Source organism: Bombyx mori, chromosome 24, assembly GCF_030269925.1.
Source record: "Bombyx mori chromosome 24, ASM3026992v2".
Taxonomy (NCBI): domain Eukaryota; kingdom Metazoa; phylum Arthropoda; class Insecta; order Lepidoptera; family Bombycidae; genus Bombyx; species Bombyx mori.
The window spans coordinates 11,890,096-11,912,867 of NC_085130.1; the positions used below are offsets into that span (position 1 = coordinate 11,890,096).

The 22,772-nt window shown below is 37.4% G+C and overlaps 1 protein-coding gene across 1 annotated transcript; it reads right to left on the reverse strand.

Moving 5' to 3' along the window:
• Window positions 1-4,921: 4,921 nt before the first annotated feature.
• Window positions 4,922-22,772, reverse strand: LOC101740095 (protein TEX261). Its single transcript, XM_038019899.2, has 5 exons — window positions 22,467-22,772; window positions 19,951-20,030; window positions 8,676-8,897; window positions 7,759-7,870; window positions 4,922-6,399 (listed from the first exon to the last, which is right to left on the reverse strand). Exons 1-5 carry the CDS (start codon window positions 22,534-22,536, stop codon window positions 6,281-6,283), a joined length of 603 nt encoding a protein of 200 aa, XP_037875827.2. The 5' UTR covers window positions 22,537-22,772; the 3' UTR covers window positions 4,922-6,280.

A 22,772-nucleotide genomic window follows, 5' to 3' on the forward strand; every position in this document is an offset into this window, starting at 1 on the left:
ACCTCGCTTCCGGCAGCGTCCACGCAGAAAGGTACTGTGGGATCTCTAAGGTGATTTAAAGGTCACTCTCCGCACCCTAACTGATGTACATATAATGTACCAGTTATTAGGACCTACACGATAAGACATAGTGATGTTAGCTTCTAATTAGTTATAGTTTGTGGACACAGTGTGGAGAATAAATTATGAAACACTTACCCTGGTTTAATACAAGACACCAAGGAACTATTTAATTGACTCTGGCAAATGGGTAAGAATACTTTCACTGCAGCTCGAGAGATGTTGATCGAAAAAGGACTCGGACAAAGTGACTTGTCCTTTTATAGCAATAGTCTGACGGTTCTCCAAGATTCTGCCTGATAGTGCTGTGCTAATCTCACCTTCGAACTATAGACAAGATCGCACAGTCACGTCATGCAGCGTCGAGTGAGAGAACTATACACGCGAGCAAAAGTTTGGAATCACTTACTTGAAATAGGTTCCGCGCGATCTTGTATACTAAATAAATTTTTAATTTTTATAAAAATGACATCATTTTAAAGGTTCAATTGTCAACTTTAAATTGATACCAAATTCATTCAAATCGAGTCAGTAGTTAAGGAGCTATATCGGATTAAGTGAAGGAGGTAGGAAAACAAGGAAATATGAAAAATTAATGAATGAGTAGAACAACAAAAATAAATAAATAAAATTTTATTTAGCCTTAAAATTAAGTGTCAGTACTTTGTGTTCCCTCCCCTCGCCCTAATAACCTCTTGAAGACGATTCTTCATAGACCTGGTCAGCTTTTGAATTGATTCTTGTGGGATACCTTCCCACTCCGCAATCAACGCCGATTTCAGCTCATTTAGACATGAAGGAGCAGGAGTTCTGGAACAAACTTTTCAGTTCATCCCACACGTGCTCAATAGGGTTGAAGTCAGGACTGAGCACAGGCCAGTCCAATGTGGCGATACCGACTTCTTCGAGGTATTTAGTTGTTACACGGGCAGTGTAACAACGAGCGTTATCGTCCATAAGGAGGAAGTCATCACCGGTATATCCCGCATAGGGAACGACAAGTTCCAGCAGAATATCGGAAATGTATCGGTTCGAAGTTAGACCGCCTCCTCGTCCCCCGCCAGGCACGAAAACAAGCTCGGTTTTACCGTCGAAGGAAATGCCGGCCCACATCATACAAGAGCCGCCCCCATAAGCCACTGTTTCAGTGAAACAGCACTGCTCAAATCGCTCCCCAGGCTGCCTGTAGACCCGACCTCTTCGGTCGCTGCCGTGCAAACACATCTTGCTCTCGTCGGAGAACAGGACTTGCCTCCATTGCTCAACTTCTCAATTAAGATGAGTGCGAGCAAATTGAAGGCGTGCTTGTCGGTGAGCTGCCGTGAGTTTCGGGCCTGTGACAGGCCTTTTTGGAGTCAAATTCGCTTGCTTTAGTCGTCGACAAAGTGTCCACTCGCTGGCTGCTACCCCACGAATATCTCGGAGCTCCTATTGGACGTCAACACCAGATAAATGCCGATTTCGGAGAGAAGTCGACACGATAAAACGGTCATCCCTCTCCGATGTGCACCGGTGCCGTCCAGATCTTGGTCTCGGGATAAAGCTAGCAGTCTTCCAAAAGCGCTTGCAAACTTTTGAAACACAGGACTGGCTTATGTGGAGCCGACGAGCGACAACTCGCTGGCTGAGCTCTTCTTGCAATAGGGCTACGATTTGTGCTGCTTCTGTAGGTGTTATCTCCATTGTCGTACAAGGTAAAGGGTCAAAAGTAGCGGAGATGTGTACCAGTCAACGTGGGAAAGTCGATTGATAAAGAAAATCCGATAACAAGTGCTTTCAATAGGTCGCAACTCGTGACGTATCAAACAATTGAAACACCTCTTTTTCGTTATTCCTTCACTTAATACGGGATAGCTTCATAAATACTGGCTTGATTTTAATGAATTTGTCATAAGTTTAAAGTTAAGAGTTGAACCTTTAAAATGATCTCATTTTTATGATTATCAAAAAAATATTCAGTACACAAGATCGCGCGGAACCAATTTCAAATAAGTGATTCCATACTTTTGCTCGCGAGTGTACTTAGTGTTTTAAAATTAATTTATTTCTCCACACTGCGCCACGTATACGCAGATGGTGTTAATTTAAAAAAAATTAATTTTTCCAGTGTTACACCGACCAAGAAATATTCTAAACTTTGTTGAATACATTTTTTACCGCAAGTGACAATGCGCCTTAAAAATTCCCTTCGTTTCTGTCTCTGTTAAGTAATGCAAGACATACCTTATAGATCAGGGTCGATAATTTTTGAAACCAAAAAAATAATAGGTAGTAGGATGAAACCCGTTAAAAAAAGGACGATAATATGACAAAAATGAAAGGAAAAATAATTTACGGGCGATCTGAGGTCGGAAAGTGAAAGGGGATGAGTTTTTAAGGGTAAAAAACGGCTTATCTCGATTTCCGGCAAAACTACAAGTCCTATGGAAAAAAATTAAATGGCAAAATTGTTGATAATTAAGAGACCTACAACTTTTGTGATTATACTTTTTTCACATAACCTCAAAATTTATGTGAAAAATAAAAATAATAATGTTTTTGGTTTTTTTTTATCTTATGCAAAGTGCTCTCTGAATCTTAGGTTTTTCAAGTAATTAAAATGTAAATTTTACTAAATAGCTCAAAATTGTACATAGTGATTAAAAAAAAAATTCGGATTCGAGTTTTTTTCTTTTCTTTGCCTTTTCTGAGAACATTTATCAGTAATATATATTTTATTACAGTATATATTTTTTTACATTATCAGAAAGAAGAGATTTCAAAGAACAAAAAACTCCCCGACTTTTTTAAAAAGCTGATATTTTCACGCGTGAATTTTCGGTTGAAAATTAGGGTGTTTTTTCGATATTAAGTCAAAATACGATGAAAAAATATATGTTTCAAATCAAAAAAATTACAGTGTCATTAGGACATAAAAAATTATTTTACACAAAAATTTCGTGAAAAAAAAATTTTTTTTGCGTAAGGTAAAAATCAGTCCTGGTCTATTAACGCGTTAGTCGCGCTGGCGATTTTCAGTTCGTGCAGCACCCGCTCACTCAAGTTTTATTACCTTGCCAATTTGACGCTAATCGACTAATATTGTTTTGATGCTAACGTTGAAAGCTAATGCTAACTCAGCGGTAGATTGAGTATCGTCAGCTCCCACTAACGTCTTTAATTCGTCATTGTTGACTTTAGTTTTTGGGCGACCACGGAGTTCATTTTTAATACGCTTTTATCAGCTTCAGACGTATGTATGTTAGTATGTAACGGAATCTTTGAACATGATTTTGACTCCCTTCAAAACGTCGGATTAACTCGAAATTTGGCATACTTATTAAGGACCGATGACAATTCAATATTTTAAAAAAATAATGAAAAAATTGACATTTAACTAAAAAATGAAAAATTAATAATAATTTAAAAAAACAAAAAAAAATACGCTTTTATATAAATTCCAACTAAAAATAGAAATAGAATAAAAAATAGAAAATAATTTTTTGTTACACTATTTTTAAATCACATTTATTAAAATTTATTTTCTATTTTTTAGTTGGTTTTTCTATAGAAGTGTATTTTTTTATTTTATTTTATACTATTATTTTTTGGATCAAAATTTCCATGTCGGAAGCTCTCAGTTGTGCGTTCGTTTGTACGGCTCATGATAATAATGACGTATGCGGAGTGGTGTTCACTCCGCATACGTCATTTGTGCGGCATTAGGAACTGGTATCCCATAATTAATTGCACTTTCATCGTGTCTCATTGCTGAAAAAGATACAGATGTAGTTAAAACTAAAGAAACAAATAAAAAAACTTGAATGGAATTCCGTATTTTTTTAATAAAATAAAATTTTGTAGTCGTCGTGGCCTAAAGGATAAGACGTCCGGTGTATTCGTATGTAGCGATGCTGAGGTGTTCGAATCCCGCAGGCGGGTACCAATTTTTCTAATGAAATACGTACTCAACAAATGTTCACGATTGACTTCCATGGTGAAGGAATAACATCGTGTAATAAAAAACAAACCCGCAAAATTATAATTTGCGTAATCACTGGTGGTAGGACCTCTTGGGAGTCCGCACGAGTAGGTGCCACCACCCCACCTATTTCCGCCGTGAAGCAGTAATGCGTTTCGGTTCGAAGGGTGGGGTAGCCGTGGTAACTATACTGAGACCGTAGAACTTATATCTCGAGGTGGGTGATATCTCGAGGTGGGTGGCGCATTTACGTTGTAGATGTCTACGGGCTCCAGTAACCACTTAACACCAGGTGGGCTGTGAGCTCGTCCATCCATCTAAGCAATAAAAAAAAAAAAATTGTATTTAGAATTTATTGCCAGCCATAAATAAATTACATTTAAAATGGCCAGTATTATGAAATAACAACTTGATAAGCAAATACCTATTAGATATCTGGAAACAATGTGGGGTTTTAGTCAGTATGAATGAAGTCTGCTCTTGTAATAATTGTAAATTGACATGCTCTAACGAAAACTGACTTCAAATAGAAAAAAAAAGATATTCCAAAACAAATTAAAATACTAAAAACAATAATTATCGAAATCAGTTGGCGTGATATAGAGTTATTCATCTATTTGTCGCGCACGTACTTAATGCAAATTTAAGACTTGGTATATGGTTTTCTCATGAATACCGTTATCAGAACTGGAATAAATTGTAATGGGACCACACGGGAAGCGTCAGCTATTTAATAAAAAAGAATCATCAAAATCTATTCACCCAGTCAAAATTTATGAGGTAACAAACATTTAAAAAAAACATACAGTAGCATTGAGAACTTCCTCCTTTTTTGAAGTCGGTTAAAAAGGAGATGTAGAATCTTCACAAAATTCAAAATTGGTAAATAAAAACTGCGTATCATAAAAAAACGTATTTTATTTATTTTTAAAATATACAAACAATAAATTAGTTTATCTATTTACAGCTTACACTAAATCTCTGGACACAAAAATGTTGCTATACTTAAAAATTATAATACGCGTATTTACACCATCAAAAACATACAAGTTGATTGATGATTTTAGAAAAAAAATAAAAAAATGTGCAACAGCGCAGTGCAGCTGTTGTTTCGAGTTTATTGAGACATCGACCTCAAGGTAGTGCTCACGGTGAACCAATACGACCGTCTAATTCAGTGAAAAACATCAAATTATTACCATGTCTTTTAAATTTCCTTTGACTAGATACCTTTATTATTTCCACTTACTTACAAATATTTAGGTCATTTATTATAACTATGGAGAGTAGAAGTAAGTTAGAAATAAGTTTTTTTTTATTGTATAGTTGGGTGGACGAGCTCAGTCGACCTGGTGTTAAGTGGTTACTTGAGCCCATAGACATCTACAACGTAAATGCGCTACCCACCTTCAGATACAAGTTCTAAGGTCTCAGTATAGTTACAAAGGCTGCCCCACCCTTTAAACCGAAACGCATTACTGCTTCACGGCATAAATAGGCGGGGTGGTGGTACCTACCCGCGCGGACTCACAAGAGGTCCTACAACCCGTAAAAATATAATAATAATAATAAATAAGTGACTTGTATTGGGGACAAGTTGAAGAAGTGTCCGCCTGTAAACATCACGTTGTTCAAAGCCTCACCGAAATGGCGCTAGTGTAGCAAATGGAAATGATATGAATATAGAGCAGTTTTAAAAGGAGTTGAGAAAGATAATATTTTTCGTGTCTTGTGTAGTTAAAAAATATGCAGCATTTAAAATTACAACCATTTATTTTCATTACTATGTAAAGAAAAACCTTTATTATTTAAATCTTTTTAGTTTTTAAAAAGGATTTTTCTTCAGTGACAGACTAATGAAGTCTGTCATTCAGTAAAAAGAGAGTTCAGTTTTGTATAGTTTATTAATACTAGTTACTGTTGAAGTTTTAATATTAATTTTAAAAGAGATTAAAGGTTTTAAATGTTGGTTTTTTATTATATCACAGAAAACACAAGTCTATTGTTTTTTTATTCATTCTGAAATACTCCATATCATTATAACTATTTACGTATGACATGTCTCTTTCCTTCTTAACTTAAGATCTTACTCTAATTATGGCGCTGTTTTAAAAATCCTTCTACTTGCTACTGTGGCGCCATCTTAATTGGCTCCCCTATAGCGGACACTTTTTAATCCACTGAGTCAGTCCTCCTTGCGTCTACCCTCCACAGATAATATCGCCCACAAACTGACAGATGACACTTGCGAATGTCAAATCAGAATGCCTTCTTGTTCCGGTGGGGTAGAATGGACTCCTTAGCGTAACTGAACAGCGACAGTAGACTGTATTTTTTCGATTTCCGCGACAGATAATCCGTCAGAACGTTACTGTCACCTGGAAGCAAAAGGTCTTAGTTGGTTACTTAATAACCCTTCGACTGCCGTGTAGGCCACCGGTGCCCTACGCGGCGCACGAGAGTAATTATGTCGACTCGACTCGAAATGTAACTCGACTTGTGAGGAATGTTCTCGACGATTCTAGGGATTTCGTCACGACTATAAAAGCGTTGCAGAGATGGCACGAAGGCAGTTGGCGATGGGAACTACTCGAAGCGAAACAACGAACGGATCACCTGAAGCGAAACGTAAAACGCGAATTGAGAGTTTTAAAGTGTTTGTGAAGCGTTTTAAGTGTTCTAAGTGCAAATACAGTTTTAAGTTCTACTTTGGTGGAACTTTTTATTTATCCCGAACCCCAGGGCGTAACAATATTTATAGAGATAGAGAGATGAAAATTGATATTAAAATTGATGAAAAATGGAATTGGCTGCCTGTAAAGTCGGTTTACGGACGATAGGTTTACGTGATGACGTCAGTAACGGAACTATTAGAACTGTTAGCTCTGACGTCACGTGAGACGAGAGATAAATGTGCCACAAGCCAACGCTTAGTCCGATCGTGCCTCTCTATCACTCGTTCTGCGCTCTCGCTTGCACGCTCAGACTCAGGCGGAACGTGACACTTTTTCGTGCGAGATTTTTAAAATGTTACCACGTCAAAAAAAAGATGAAATAATTTAATCGTAGGAAATCAATATCCAGAAGCATTCGAAGTGGTATTTTTTTTATAGAAGAATAAGGTAATAATTGATGTAGCCCAGAATGTAAGATACAACATTACGGGTTTCTCCCTTCGACATAATACTAGCCGGGCCCGCGACGTCGCCCGCAACAAAATGCCATTTGGACATTATCACGGACTATGCACTAGGTACAGAGACGGCCTATTTGATCAGCCGACTGACACTTTTTTATACACAGACAGTGATAATTACATTTATAATACTAGCGACCCGTCGTCGCTTCGCTTCGGAAACATTAAATTTTATTATTGATAGCCGAGTCCCGCGATGTTACCCGCGGTTATGGTAGTACCGACGTCGCGAGCGCAGCTAGTATCGTATATAATAAAATCTAGTACTAAATTTCCTTTTTAAAACGCCTTTACTAGCCGGATCTGTGTCTGTTTGTATTAAGACAAAATTTTAAAACGTAATTCAATCAAAATTAATTGAAGTTGAATTAAAAACATCGATCGTCGTTGTAGATGCCTATGGGCTCCGGTAACCACTTAACAACGGGTGGGCTGTGACCTCGTCCATCCAACTAAGCAATAAAAAACGCCATTCAAAAATTCGCCCGCAAAATCCCACTCATATAAGTCCAGTTAAGTTTAAAACAACTCATCTTCTTACTCAACAGCGGGTGCTTCTCTTCTGTCGTTGGTAGCACGTAGTCGTTTGCTGAGAGGGACACGAAAAGGCCGAAGGGAACCACCCATAGACAGAGCGTGAAGTAGGCCAGCACCTGGATGGGAGACAACCGTAGCGAACAATTCAGCATCACTTTTTTTCCCTTAATTAGGTGGATGAGCTCACAGGCCACCTGGTGTTAAGTGGTTACCGGAGCCCATAGACATCTACAACGTAAATGCACAAACCACCTTGAGATATGTTCTAAGGTCTCAAGTATAGTTACAACGGCTGCCCCGCCCTTCAAACTGAAACGCATTACTGCTTCACGGCAGAAATAGGTAGGGTGGTTGTACCTACCCGTGCGGACTCACAAGAGGTCCTACCACCAGTAATAACTTTGTGTGCTTCAATTTAGTGTGCTTTGTTTCCCCCCTACCTATTTACTGTTAACCTAAGCCCGGACGGGTAGGTGAGCTCACGGGCTCAACCTGCGAGAATTAACCAACACTGGCCCTAGCAAGAGCCGTGCTTCGCAGAATCTACCACCGGATCGGATACGCGACCCACTGAGAAACTCAGTGGGCTGTGTCTGAGGGTTACTTTACTCGTCGAACTCTTCGTCGTAATCGACGACTTCGATCTTACGGTATTTAGTGAGCACAGCAACTACAAGCAACAGCGCCCCTAGCGGCAAACGTAGGCAAACGTTCCACCCCGCCTATTTCTGCCGTTAAGCAGTAATGCGTTTCGGTTTGAAGGGTGGGGCATCTGTTGTAACTATACTGAGACCTTAGAACTCATATCTCAAGGTGGGTGACGTATTTTCGTTGTAGATATCTATGGGCTCCAGTAACCACTCAACACTAGATGGGCTGTGAGCTCGTCCACCCATCTAAGCAAAGCTCGTTTCAACTCACCTCCGAAAAAGCGTAGTACACCGCTCCGAAGTACTTGAAGGCCAGATAATGATGAACCGCGAGCGTCATCAGTGCGGTCAAGAAACTGAAGCTGGTCACCCGGACCGCGGGGAAGTCCCGCAGCAGAAGCAGGTGCAGAAGCTGCTGTATCAGACCTAGGATGTTCATCTGGAGGGGGATCTCCTCGAATATCATTAGACATACGTGGATGACTGCGGTGGTCTGGAAAATATTATAATCTACTAACTTTTGCCCGCGACTTCGTCCACGTAGAATGGTTACTTTGGCATAACGCTAAATTTTACAGCATAAAAAACTTTATAAGTGAGCCAACCTAACATATAGACATATGCTGTCGCGGACTTTTTTTAGATCTTTTAAAGGGGAATAATTCTGTCATACATTATTTTAGCGAAACTTTAACCGTTTCCGCAGCGCACGCAGCGGAACCTTGAGAAATAAACCCAGATTTTGAAACATTCTTTATTGCTGATTTTATCTTAGCGTGATGTTATATAGCCTATAGCCTTCTTCAGTAAATGGGCTATCTAACACTGAAAGATTTTTTCAAATCAGACCAGTAGTTCCTGAGATTAGCGCGTTCAAACAAACAAACTCTTCAACTTTATAATATTAGTATAGATTCTAAGGAAAGAAAACCTAGGAAGTGGGCGTGGCTTGCTGACGTAATACAGCAGCGACTTCAGACTGGTCGGAGTTGAAGAGGGGAGTCGAGGGCACCACTAACCTATTGCCGCGTTCACGGCCTCTTTCTGATCTTGGCACCAGGGATAGACGGACGTTGTACATTCGCGTGTCAACTTAGTTACCCACATTTTGTCATTTGTATTTAAAATCAATACCTAATTGTTGAAAATTGTAATAGGTTGGGGAAAAAGTTTCTTCGCATTTTTTAAGAAAATTCACAACATTTTTAATATAGTTTATATACATTTAACTAAAGTATGTAGGTACCATTTTGTTCGATAACTTTTTGCCATCTTGTAGGTAGGGACATGATCCCATTGCTATCGAAATTTTGGGGATTCTGATGAAAATACCGCAACAATTGGTTTTGGCAGTCCTCTCGCGATGTTAACCTAACACTGCCTAAAGAATTCTGAAGAGACCGAAACAGGTGGAAATCTGAAGGTGCAAGGTCAGACTATACGGCGGGTGCATTTCTCGAGGTGGGTGGCGCATTTACGTTGTAGATGTATATGGGCTCCAGTAACCACTTAACACCAGGTGGGCTGTGAGCTCGTCCATCCAAGCAATAAAAAAAAACTACCTCCCAGCCAAGATCTCTTAGATGTGTGAGGTTTAGCGTTATCATGATGTAAAACCACACCCCTTCTGTTGATTAATTCCGGCCACTTTCTCTCAACTCCTTGCTTTAATCTCATCAGTTGTTCGCAGTAGAGTTCAAAATTGATGGTCCTGCCTGGTGGTAACAGCTCATAATGAATAATGCCCATCCAATCCCACCACACACACAACATCACCTTGTTGCGAGTTAACCCAGGTTTCGCCACAGACTGTGAAGCCAGACCGGCCTTTGACCACGACGTTTTTCGTACGATCTTGTCGTAAGTGATCCACTTTTCATCACCACTTATTAGCTTCTTCAAAAATGGTTCGGTTTCAATACGTCGTAATAAAGAATCACAAATGAGTACACGTTCATTAGGTTCATTAGGTTTCTTTCAGTGAGCTCGTGAGGTACCCAAAAATGGAGCTTTTTTGTGTACCCAATTTTTTTCAAATGCGCCAAAACAGTTTTGTGGTCAATTCCCAGTTTTTCAGCTACGTCGTAACTACTGATATGCCGATCTTGCTCCACTTTTTAAAAAATGGCATCCATTTTATCCGTAATAGGGCGACCAGAGCGACGTGCCTCTTTGACATCCAAATTTCCGGATTGAAAATGCTTAAGCCAGATTTGTGCTACTCCCATAGACACTGCACATAAACATCGCAAATTTTTTTCGCGGCTTGCGTTGCATTTTTATCTTTTTTGTAGTAAAATTTTAAAATGCATCGAATTTCTTCATTAGATCCACTCATCTTGATAGTACTGTTATGATACCCTCTGGTTCCTAGCTTTGCTTTCATCATCACCTTTCCCGAATAGTATCAGCACTTATGATCCTTTATTAGAGAACCATTCCCTCCCTAGTTAGTCAGTCCTATTCCTAATTCCACACGGCACGGTTGCCGTCCTTGGCGTCATAAAATCTTTATACATATGTCTATTTCATCAATAAAATCTTTTTTAAAAAGATATTTTCTCAATTCCGTATAACAAATTGGTGGCAGCGTAAAGGGATCAAAACAAAAGGTCCGCGGTATCCTCCAAACCAGAAATCATCAAAGTGAAGTGAAAAACGAAAGTGTAAAAGAATACTCAAATTCAAAAATGCAAAACAAATATTAAAAGTGGAAATAAAAGTGTAAACTTGGAAAACAAGAAAAAAAATTGTTTACCTAAGCCATAAAAATCTAAAATTCAAGTTCGCATGTTCGAGTCCGTCTACTTTTGTTCGTCTACGCAAATTGGGTGAAGTCGAGCCCCCACTATATCTCCATCCTGAGGCTACACAATCCATCACACCAAGGCCAAGCAACAGAAGACACAGCATCATGCTCCTGAAATCCTTCCTATGGTGGTGTTCATCTATGTAGTAAGTGAAACAGTGCTATCTCGAGTCAAGAAATTGCAAATTTATAGACATTATTATAATTAGATAATAACATATGATATCATCTCCTTATTAATAAATTAGTATAATCTGCAAAGAAAATTGTTTAAAACTGTATATCAAATTATATAAATTATATCGAAATAATTTTAATAACTTAAGTTATAATATTTTTAGTCCTTGAGACCATCGAATAGCTTCGTCAACAATTCGGTGTTTATCACGTCGAGACGGTAGCGTTATCGAATTACTTGTTGGTCCGACTATTACACCGTGTCGTAATTTCATTGTTGCTTAAATATTTCTCGAACCTCAACAGCCATGTCTAAAAAAGAAACGCAAACCACAAAAACCGAAAAGGGAGAATGTATACAAATAGGGACATTGTTCATATTCATAAAGCCCTTTGACGGATCACGTGACAAACTAACATGCTTTCTAACAAACTGTGAAAACGCAATCGATCTTGCTTCAGAGTCACAAAAAATATACTACTAAAATTTATTCTATCCCAACTTGAAGGAAAAGCTGAAGTTGCGTGCTCCATTAAAGACTTTGACTCATGGTATCAATTAAATGACTTCCTCAAAACGCAATTCGGAGAACGAAAACATTACACACACCTTTTAATCGATTTACAAGAATGTCGTCAACAATTAACCGAATTAGTTACTCAATTCGCGTTACGCTTAGAAACGTGCCTTTCCAAACTATTGACGGAAATAACGTTATCAAACAAAAAAGGCAACGAATTAGTCGGTCGCTTAGCAGCTATTGAAGCCGAATATTTCAAATATAGTTCGGTGTAAAAATCCCCTAAGCTTTAACGAAGTCGTTAACACTGCAGTTTCCGAAGAAGATTCTGAAATTCATGAATCGGAGACCTATTGTCGGAGACCGGCTGTGAACAAACCGAGTACTTCGAGATCTAAAACGTTTTATAAGGCCAAAAACGAAACTCCAGACTTGAGACCAAATTTCGGCCATCAAAGGAGACCACGAACTTATCCCCTGTTCTGTCGATATTGCAAAATCAATGGACATATAATCGAAAATTGTCGAAAAAGGTAGTACAACAACAATAAACGGTACGATTTTCCACAAAACAAGCCAAATGAAAACCGCGTCAATTTCGCGGAAGAAGAGGAGGACACGGTTGACAACATCAACAAGTGTGACCCTTCGTTTTTAAACTAAGTAGAGGCCCGCGATCGTGTCTGTCGGGCCGCTCTATTCAAAAATCCGACACAAAATCATTTAAAAATCAAAATACCAAATCTTGCGAATCGAATTGCCTACAAACATTGCACTCAGTGACGTCCGCTACATGGTTTCGTCGCTACCCTGAAAATTTAGGCATATGTCACTCACCCAAGATTCCAACTAAAACGATCACTATCAATGAATCGACACATGATTCTAAAATTTATAATTATAGTACAAATATCTCCCATAAATACTTACCTTATATAAAAACAATTACATACCTCTATTTCTTCGAAACCACTATCACTACTAATCGATACAGGTACATCTATTAGCCTAATATCAAAATCATCAATCGAAACGTTACCTGAAATCACTCAACATATTATTAAATACAAAGGTATTGACTCATCAGGTCCAAAATCGACCCTCGGGCATATCCCAATTCAATTCGACGCACTAAAATACAACTATCACATTGTCGACGGAGTGAATTTACCTTATGATGGTATAATCGGGAACGACATTTTTAATGTAATGCACGGAAAAATCGACTACACCAAACATCAACTAATATTAAATAAAATTCCCTTTAAAATTAAAATTGAAACCACTCGATAACATAGGAAAAAAAAAAATATACAATATTTATTCGGACAACACACAGAATTCTAACAACCCTAATAATCACAATGCATACCTTAGAACAAAAAGAGTTCTTGAACAAATTCGTATCGCCCATCTAAACTACGAAGAGAAATCACAGCTTTTCGAAGTATGCGAACAATTCTCAGACATTTTCCATCTCCCTGGCGATCTATTAACATATACAACTGAAATAGAACACGAAATAAAAACGAAAACATCAACTCCCATCCACGTTAAAACCAATCGCTTCCCAGAGTGCCACAACGAGGAAGTCAACACACAAATCCACAAAATGTTAAAACAAGGTATCATTAAACCTTCAGCATCTCCCTGGTCGTCTCCAATCTGGGTCATACCTAAAAAAGCTGACGCTTCTGGTGAAAAGCAGTGGAGGGTGGTCATAGACTACCGAAAGCTTAATGATATCACCATCGGAGAGTCGTACCCCATTCCAAACATATCTGAAATATTAGACCAACTTGGTAAGAGTAAATACTTTAGCACATTAGACCTTGCCTCCGGGTTTCATCAAATCCAAATAAACCCTGAGGATTCTGCGAAGACAGCTTTTACTATTCCTCAAGGTCAATTCGAATTCAGTCGTATGCCTTTTGGTCTTAAAAATGCACCCTCTACATTCCAAAGACTGATTAATTCGGCACTTTCAGGTCTGCAAGGATTGCAATGTTTTGTCTATCTGGATGACATTGTTATCTATTCTGTTGATCTCGATGATCACATCTACAACCTATCAAATGTCTTTAAACGACTCCGCCAGTATAACCTTAAACTACAACCCGATAAATGCGAGTTTTTACGAAAAGAAATATCTTATCTGGGACATATTATCACTGACCAAGGTGTAAAACCAAACCCCGATAAAATCGAGCCGGTAGAACGTTTCCCCACTCCGAAGACTCCAAAAGACATCAAATCTTTCTTGGGATTCGTTTCTTATTATTGTAGATTCATTTCAGACTTCTCTAAATTAGCAAAACCCTTGATGAACCTTTTAAAAAAGACACTCCCTTCTTATGGGAAAATGAACAACAACTCGCATTCGACGCCTTAAAACAAAAATTGATCTCAGCCCCTCTGTTAGCATACCCCGATTTCTCAAAGACATTAATTTTAACTACAAAACGCATCTAATTACGCCATCGGCGCTATTCTATCTCAGGGCGAGCTAGGCAAGGATAGACCTATAGCCTACGCTTTGAGAACCCTGAATAAAACCGAGTGTAACTATAATAATACGAAAAAGGAATTACTCGCCATCTTATTCGGTTGCAAAACATTTCGACCATACCTGTACGGCAGACACTTTCAAATAGTAACCGATCATCGACCCTTAAAATGGCTTTTTAATCACAAAGACCCAAGTAGTAAGTTACAAAGATGGAGACTGAAATTCGAGGAATATGAGTATGAAATAATATATAGGAAAGGAAAATTTAATGCTGCAGATGCTCTTTCACGTTACCCTAATGAAAAGGCGGTACTAGTAAACCTTATAAATGCTGAACCCATTGCAGGACCCGCAGTGACCGACGATAACAGTCCCTTGTTTCCAGAGTCTGGAAATTCACCTGACTGTGATAGCCTCCTAAAACCAGATGCTATACCCTCTCTAATCGGAAATCCATCTGGTAAAGCCACTCGATTTATCAGATGACCTCAAAGATCTGAACCTCGAAGGACTCGATACTCCAGATCAACCTAAAGAAAATCCAACTCCTAGGCTTTCTCCGACTCCTGACCCTAACCCTCTTAATGTTTCGAATGATATAATCGATGCTCTGAATAGTCCCAACTTGAGGTCAGAAACATATTCAGAATTCCTTAAAATCACAACCGATAGGAATTACAATCCTAACACCAAAATTAGAACACAATGGAAATTTACTAGACTCGCCGCACAACATATAATTATTCCTACATCCATAGACTTAGATGAATCAATACCTTATACAGAGAACATTATCGATAGCCTTGAAGACAAAGAATAATTTCTAAGAAAAGAAAGAACATTAAACTCATTTTTAACACACTCTAAGCAACAAAAATCTTACTATTTCTTGTTTACGAAAGTTTATCATTTTGACCAATCTTCATACACAGATATATTCGAGAGCTTGAAAGCACTCAGAAATGAACTTATCCTATTATTGAGCGAAAGTGATAATGCTATCTCTATTTCCGATTTTAAGACCCCCTTTGACAAACATCATTTCATTAAAGTTTACAACATGATTCTTTATCTCTTTAACAACACTAACATTGAAATTCACATTTATCATAATAATATACGCTATCCGACTCTACGCGAAATAAAACAAATTTTGAAAGGTAATCACGTTTTACCCATTGCTGGTCATCTAGGTGGTACTAGAATGCTCAAAAGGATTCAAGAAAAATACTATTGGAAGGGCATATTAAAGTTAGTATCAAAATAATATTCTTTAAAATACTAGTAGCGACATCTGTTAACAACTATTTGGCACACCTCATCATAATTGTCTATTAAAAGAATAAAAATAAAGTTAGTCCGTGAACAACCTCAAAGCATGTTTTATTAGGGCATGCGTAGTGACGTCGAAAATTACGTCAAATCGTGTAAATTGTGCCAAAAAAACAAGGCGCTGCGCAAAATCTCACGTGCACCGATGCAAATCACAAATACGTCATCAACTCCATTTCAAAGACTAGCTCAAGACATAGTTTGTCCCTTACCAGATTCCGGCTCTGCGAGACTTAAATATATTCTAACCTTACAAGATGACCGCACTAAGTATTCTATAGCCTATCCGACCCGTTCCACTACAGCAGAAGAAACTTGTGAGTGCCTCTTACATTTTATTTCACTCTTTGGCATACCGAAGGCAATTTTAATAGACCAAGGGACTAATTTTACGTCAGAACTCTTTAAGAAAACCTGCAACTTTTTAAAAATCAAACAACTGTGGTCGAGTCCCCATCACCCACAGACTCAGGGCGCGCTAGAACGCAGCCATTCAACTTTAGAGGAGTATCTGAAATCATTTGGTAATGAAGATCAAGATAACTGACATCGCTACGTCTACACCGCCATGCTATCTTATAACACTAGTGTTCACAGTACCACAAACTACACCCCTTACGAATTGTTATTTGGTAATAAACCTTACTTACCTGATTCCATCTATGAATATACTCCCGATCCAACATACCCAGAGTATCTCAAAATGCTAACTCACAGACTAAAATGTTCAAGAGAGAAAGCGATTAAAAACATACAGACTTCTAAGGAAAGATCGAAAGTATATTATGATAATCACTCACGACCTATGAAATACAAAGTAGGAGACCTAGTCTATCTCAGGAACCACTTACGCCTAAGGTAAGCACTCTCTCCAACATGGAAGGGCCCGTATAAAATTCTACAAATACATAATAATAATACTGTAACTTTACTCATCAATAGATGACATGTTACACACCATTTCGGTCAAATTAAACCTGCAACATCATCTAACTGAATGTAAATATAATAAACGTAGTTTAATTTCTATATTTTGGTTACAGCGTACTCGTATACATACGGTGATCCCGATTTTGTGAAAAGGGTCAACTCAAGCATCGGCCTATATTTTGATCCGGTCGGTTCAATAAAAACTTTACTGATGGTAGGACCTATTGGGAGTCCGCACGGGTAGGTACCACCACCTATTTCCGCCGTGAAGCAGTAATGCGTCTCGGTTCGAAGGGTGGGGTAGCCGTTGTAACTGTACTGAGATCTTAGAACTTATATCTCAAAGTGGGTGGCGCATTTACGTTGTAGATGTCTATGGGCTCCAGTAACCACTTAACACCAGGTGGGCTGTGAGCTCGTCCATCCAACTAAGCAATAAAAAAATTAAAAAAATAACTAACGAACATCTAAGTATAATGATACCTGTAGACATATCTCTTATAAAGCCTCACCTAGACAATATAAACGCGTTTCTATGTCTGACACGTACTCTATGTAACAAGAGTCAAACATTTGTACAAAATGAATGCGAAACTGTTATTCAACCCCTTGAAGTCAGATATGCAGACATGCTCAAATATTTCGACTCATTTTCTCATCTCCTCAATCATAAAACTAAAAGGTCCGCATGGTTTAATATTGTTGGAACCGGGTTAAAGCATTTATTTGGCACCATGGATGAAGACGAGTCTATTCGTTACGACAACGCTGTTCAAACCCTACAAAAGGACCAAAAAGAACTAGCAAACCTTATGAAACAAAACATTGTCATTTCTACTTCCACTCTTAAAGTATTCAATGAAACTATTAAAAACCTCATAGCCAACGCAAAATCTTTGAACAGCGCTGTCAACTGGATATTGGAAACATCAAAAAACTTTACTAAAGAATCCTCTGAATTAAACGTTATAATTAAAATAATGGAAGTTGTTTATATGTTAGAAAATAGTATAATCACTTTATCATTTAAACTAGAGGACATTGCTAACAGTCTAATGTTCAGAAGAATAATGTGCTTTACCCTGCTATATGTTCTCCTCAACAACTATATAACGATTTAGTGGATAACTATAGATTCCTACCAAGTTCTAGAGAACTTCCAATACATTTAAACGCAAGTAATATTCATATATTCATGGATGTATCTAGCTTAAGTACAACAAGACAAGATCATAATCGTAACAAGATCATATTTGTTGTCAAAATACCTTTAGTTAACCTCTTAGTCGTCTTTGAAGTCGTCGTGGCCTAAAGGATAAGACGTCCGGTGCATTCGTTGTTGCGATGCACCGGTGTTCGAATCCCGCAGGCGAGTACCAATTTTTCGAATGAAATACGTACTTAACAAATGTTCACGATTGACTTCCACGGTGAAGGAATAACATCATCGTGTAATAAAAATCAAACCCGCAAAACTATAATTTGCGTAATCACTGGTGGTAGGACCTATTGTGAGTCCGCACGGGTAGGTACCACCGCCCTGCCTATTTCTGCCGTGAAGCAGTAATGCGTTTCGGTTTGAAGGGTGGGGTAGCCGTTGTAACTATACTGAGACCTTAGAACTTATATCTCAAGGTGGGTGGCGCATTTACGTTGTAGACGTCTATGGGCTCCAGTAACCACTTAACACCAGGTGGGCTGTGAGCTCGTCCACCCATCTAAGCAATAAAAAAAAAAAAAAAAAAAAAAAATTAAGTATGTATCGCGTATTACCTTACCCATTGACATTTAAAAATGAATCTTACATTACTATTATCCCTACTACTACTGATTATATTGCGTTTTCAAGAGACAGAAGTCAATATTGTCATTTTAATAATTTAAGTAAATGTAAATCAATATCTCAACATTATATTTGTAAAAATGTCAACATCCTGTCTAGTATAATCTACCTTATATGTGAAAGTAAAATTGTTACAAAGACACCAATTTCCATGCCTGATAGTTGTTCGATTAAAACAATCAAAAGAGATATTGAAGTATGGCAAGAACTAAGCGGAAACAAATGGATATTTGTAATGTCAAGGGCTGCAAGGTTGTCAATCGATTATCCTGATAAAAATATTTACGAAACTAATATTTGTGGCACCGGAATTGCTGAGATCCGACACGGCTGTATAGGATATTGCAATGGTATCCAAATACTATCCAGAAAGAACGTTAAGATAAAAATAAGCCACATTACCAGCGACTTCGACATTATCAGATACAATTAAAACCTTCTAAATAATTCTGATTCAGCCGTGCCCTTTCCTAGAACTCATCTCAAACATACTAGCCTCGATTCATTAATTACTTATAAAGACAACTTTGAAACCCTTAACAGTAAGCTTAACAAGATCATTGAAAAACCTCAAGTACTTATAAGTGACGATGCTCATTATAACTCATTATCTCTAATTGTATACACTATTGTAATAGTTTTAAGTCTAGGTTTAGTTTATAAACTTTATAAGATTAGCAACCGTTGCATCCCTTCTAGATTCAACCATTCCCATAACTCAAACGTCTCTCCAGATTCAGAATCACCTCCCATTTCTAATAATCCTAGAATCCGCATCCATACATAAACTTCACCATTAAGGGTGTAAGTTTAGTCCTAGTCGCTGTTATGATACCCTCTGGTTCCTAGCTTTGCTTTCATCATCACCTTTCCCGAATAGTATCAGCACTTATGATCCTGTATTAGAGAACAATCCCCTCCCTAGTCAGTCAGTGCTATTCCTAATTCCACACGGCACGGTTGCCGTCATTGTCGTCGTAAAATCTTTATATGTCTATTTCATCAATAAAATCTTTTTTAAAAAGATATTTTCTCAATTCCGTATAACAGTACGAAAATAAAATAAAAATCGCACATTTTCCTAATTTGAATTAGGAATTATCTTTTTTTAAATTTAAACTTTTAATGATACCAAAACCAGCCAGATACAAATATTATACCCAAAGAGATTTTATTACAAGTTCATACATGCTATAATGCGAAAAGACTTTTTCCCCAACCTATTATAAAAGATAAATATCTCGTATTAAGCGAAATGTCGCTTAAGCCAAATAGCGTTTCACCCCTCGATATAATTTACTAATATGTCCGGATATAATTTACGAATGTGTCCGGATATAATTTACGAATATGTCCGCTAATTTTTTCATCAGCATCCGCATCGCTCTGTGTAAAACAAATGAAAACAGTCTAAGGCATACTCACGAATACAGCATACGTGATGACTTGTTTAGCAAATACTGTATTATCTTCTACAATCTCGGCCAGATAATATAAGCCAGCGGCTGAAAAAAACAAAAGCAAAAAATCTCACATCTCTATATTAATACGTGAAGCAAAAACTTTGTATAGAGTACGATCCCAGATTATTTAATTTTTAACTGATTTTCTTTTAATATTAATAATTAATTGATATGAGTCAACTGTAAGAGAGAAATAGAGAGACAGAGAAGTCAATATATCCTAATACATGTCTCACTCAGTCTCATGTGCGTGGATAATGCCCTTGCGCTCTTACCCACAGAGGTATTAAATTGAATTTAGGGGATGATTGGCCCCTTGGATCGGTGTCTTTTTGTAAGAGGTTTTAAAATAGTTGTCTGGTGGACATATATAAAAATCAGCTTTCAGAATTTACGTGAAGTAGGTAATGATTTCATGTACCTTGAGCACCTGATACCTGAAAATTGGCCGTCTAAGCAAGGTAGCAGGTAAGCATGCGTTCTTAGTACATACTAACACTACGCAATCGGCCACATTTCGTTGGTCAGAAAATACGTGATGTCTGGGGGCCCTGGGATCTTGGACTAGTACCCCTTTCTACGAAAATAGCAGTATGAAATTTCCCACACTTATAGATAATATAGAGGAGTGCACAATCCTAATATTTTTTTAAATAATGCTTGAAATATACGTTAAACCAATAAGGAAAACATTACGCATGTATTTAACACACACACGCATAAATACTATTTTGTTTATGGTTAGTCTGTGTCAAGTTAAGACAAGATTGTTATTGATTTCTTTATTAATATTTGTCTATAGTGTAGCCTTAGCGTAATCTGTGATCATAGAAGTTGCCTTTGACAATCGAACCGTAATAATGTACAAACTTATCATTTAAATTAATAATTATAGTCGAATTTCCTACCAGGCGACCACTAGTACGAATAAATGCATATATTATTTGGGATAATAGCACATGAAATAAGGCGAGGCAGCCTACTAGAGCGAGGAAAATCTTTCATCACATCTCAACAAATTTTGAACTCTTTGTGCCACTCATAAGCACGTGTTTCTGATAAGTCTTCACTGTAAACCTTCTGTGACATCATCCGTGACTCCGAACACAAAAATTCGTTGGCGATGCAAAATTTAAGACAAACTATTTGTTCCATATCTATGGTCATTATGAATTATTAAATACAGTACCGTTTAATCTAAATAACAGATGAAACTTAAACTCTGCGCCACAATGAAAAACAGTTGTGCCCAACTAACAACAACAAAAGAAAACTTCGGAGCCATTCAATTTGGAGAACAAATCAATCATTCCTGATGCTTTTTTGAATGAATATATTATTATGTGGTCACTAACCTGCATTATTAAGTGGTATTAATTATTATTTCATAATTATTTATGGTTTAATGTATTCTAAATTCATATTTTTTAAATTAGTTACATGAACGTGTTAGGAATGTGATTTCCTTCAGAGTGATGAATAAATAAATGTCTTAATAATATTACAAAATAAACTTTCAAATTCATTGTTATCTTTTTTGATTTGCATTTTTTTTAAAAGTGATAAATTTATTTTTAAATTGAGTCATTGCAAATTGAATATTTTTGTCAGCATTTATGTTGTCATATGTCATTCCGAAAGGATTGAAGTCTTCAGCAGGCGATAGCAGGTTGGTTGTGTATTGATATAGGCCAGGGGTGATCAATCGGTGGATTGCGATCGACCAGTTGATCGTGGCTATTAGTTCAGTCGATCGTGGCAAGACAAAATATATAAACACAATAGAACAGACCACACGACGTAATCACCAATTGCTGCACGCATTATCTTCACCTTCTATCATTTGTTAATGACCATTCTGTTATATTATTTATTATTTCGGTGCGGGTAGGTATCACCACCCCGCCTATTTCTGCCGTGAAGCAGTAATGCGTTTTGGTTTGAAGGGTGGGGCAGCCGTTGTAACTATACTTGAGACCTTAGAACTTATATTTCAAGGTGAGTGGGGCATTTACGTTGCAGATGTCTATGGGCTCCAGTAATCATTTAACACCAGGTGGGCTGTGAGCTCGTCTTCGCATATAAGCAATTAAAAAAAAACTTTTTAATAAAAGAAAATATGTTACTTTTTTGTATACTGAACTACATAGTTTCATTAAATTTCAAGAAAGGTCATTGGTAGATCGCAGTGCTTCGTCAGTAGAATAAGAGATCTTGGTTCTAATCAAGTTGGCCACCCCTGATATAGGCGTTGCCGTTGACCATGAACAGCAGTAGCCGGTAAAACAAGATTTTTAAGTATGTTATTTAGAAGCGTAGCATGTATAACACGAGGGTTACGACGAAGCAAAAAGAGATCATGAATTGCAAGATTTTTTGGCATATAAAAATAATAGTCCTATTAAATACTATAATTCTTGTTTCATAATTACAATAATCGTATAAATATTTAAATATCGATTGAAGTTTTTTTCTTACCTACAGCCAGGGTAATAAACACTCCTTGAATAAAAAGAGATAAATAACTCAATAAATACAAGAATAACATGATTCTTTATGTACTTTTTGTTTTATATTTCGTCGGGATTTCGTAATGTTTTGATTTTAGTAGTCCAATATTTTAAGGTTAGATGAGTTGTCATATACGACAGCTGTCATTGAACATGTCAATCATCTGATCATTTTTTTTAATTTTATGACCAGTCAACAACTTTTAAGCCATATCTTATTTTTCTTTAATTTTGTTTTAATTAAAAAAAAGGGTAATAAGCGAAATCAGACGAA

What these genes read in the sequence shown, in the direction of transcription:
- LOC101740095 (XM_038019899.2), bottom strand. Translation starts at nt 22,536, where the DNA reads ATGTTATTCTTGTATTTATTGAGTTATTTATCTCTTTTTATTCAAGGA. An exon ending in TCATCACGTATGCTGTATTC is followed by an intron (nt 8,898 to 19,950) that starts GTGAGTATGCCT and finishes AATATTTTCCAG; the next exon opens with ACCACCGCAGTCATCCACGT. An exon ending in AGAGAAGCACCCGCTGTTGA is followed by an intron (nt 6,400 to 7,758) that starts GTAAGAAGATGA and finishes TTTTGCTTCCAG; the next exon opens with GTGACAGTAACGTTCTGACG.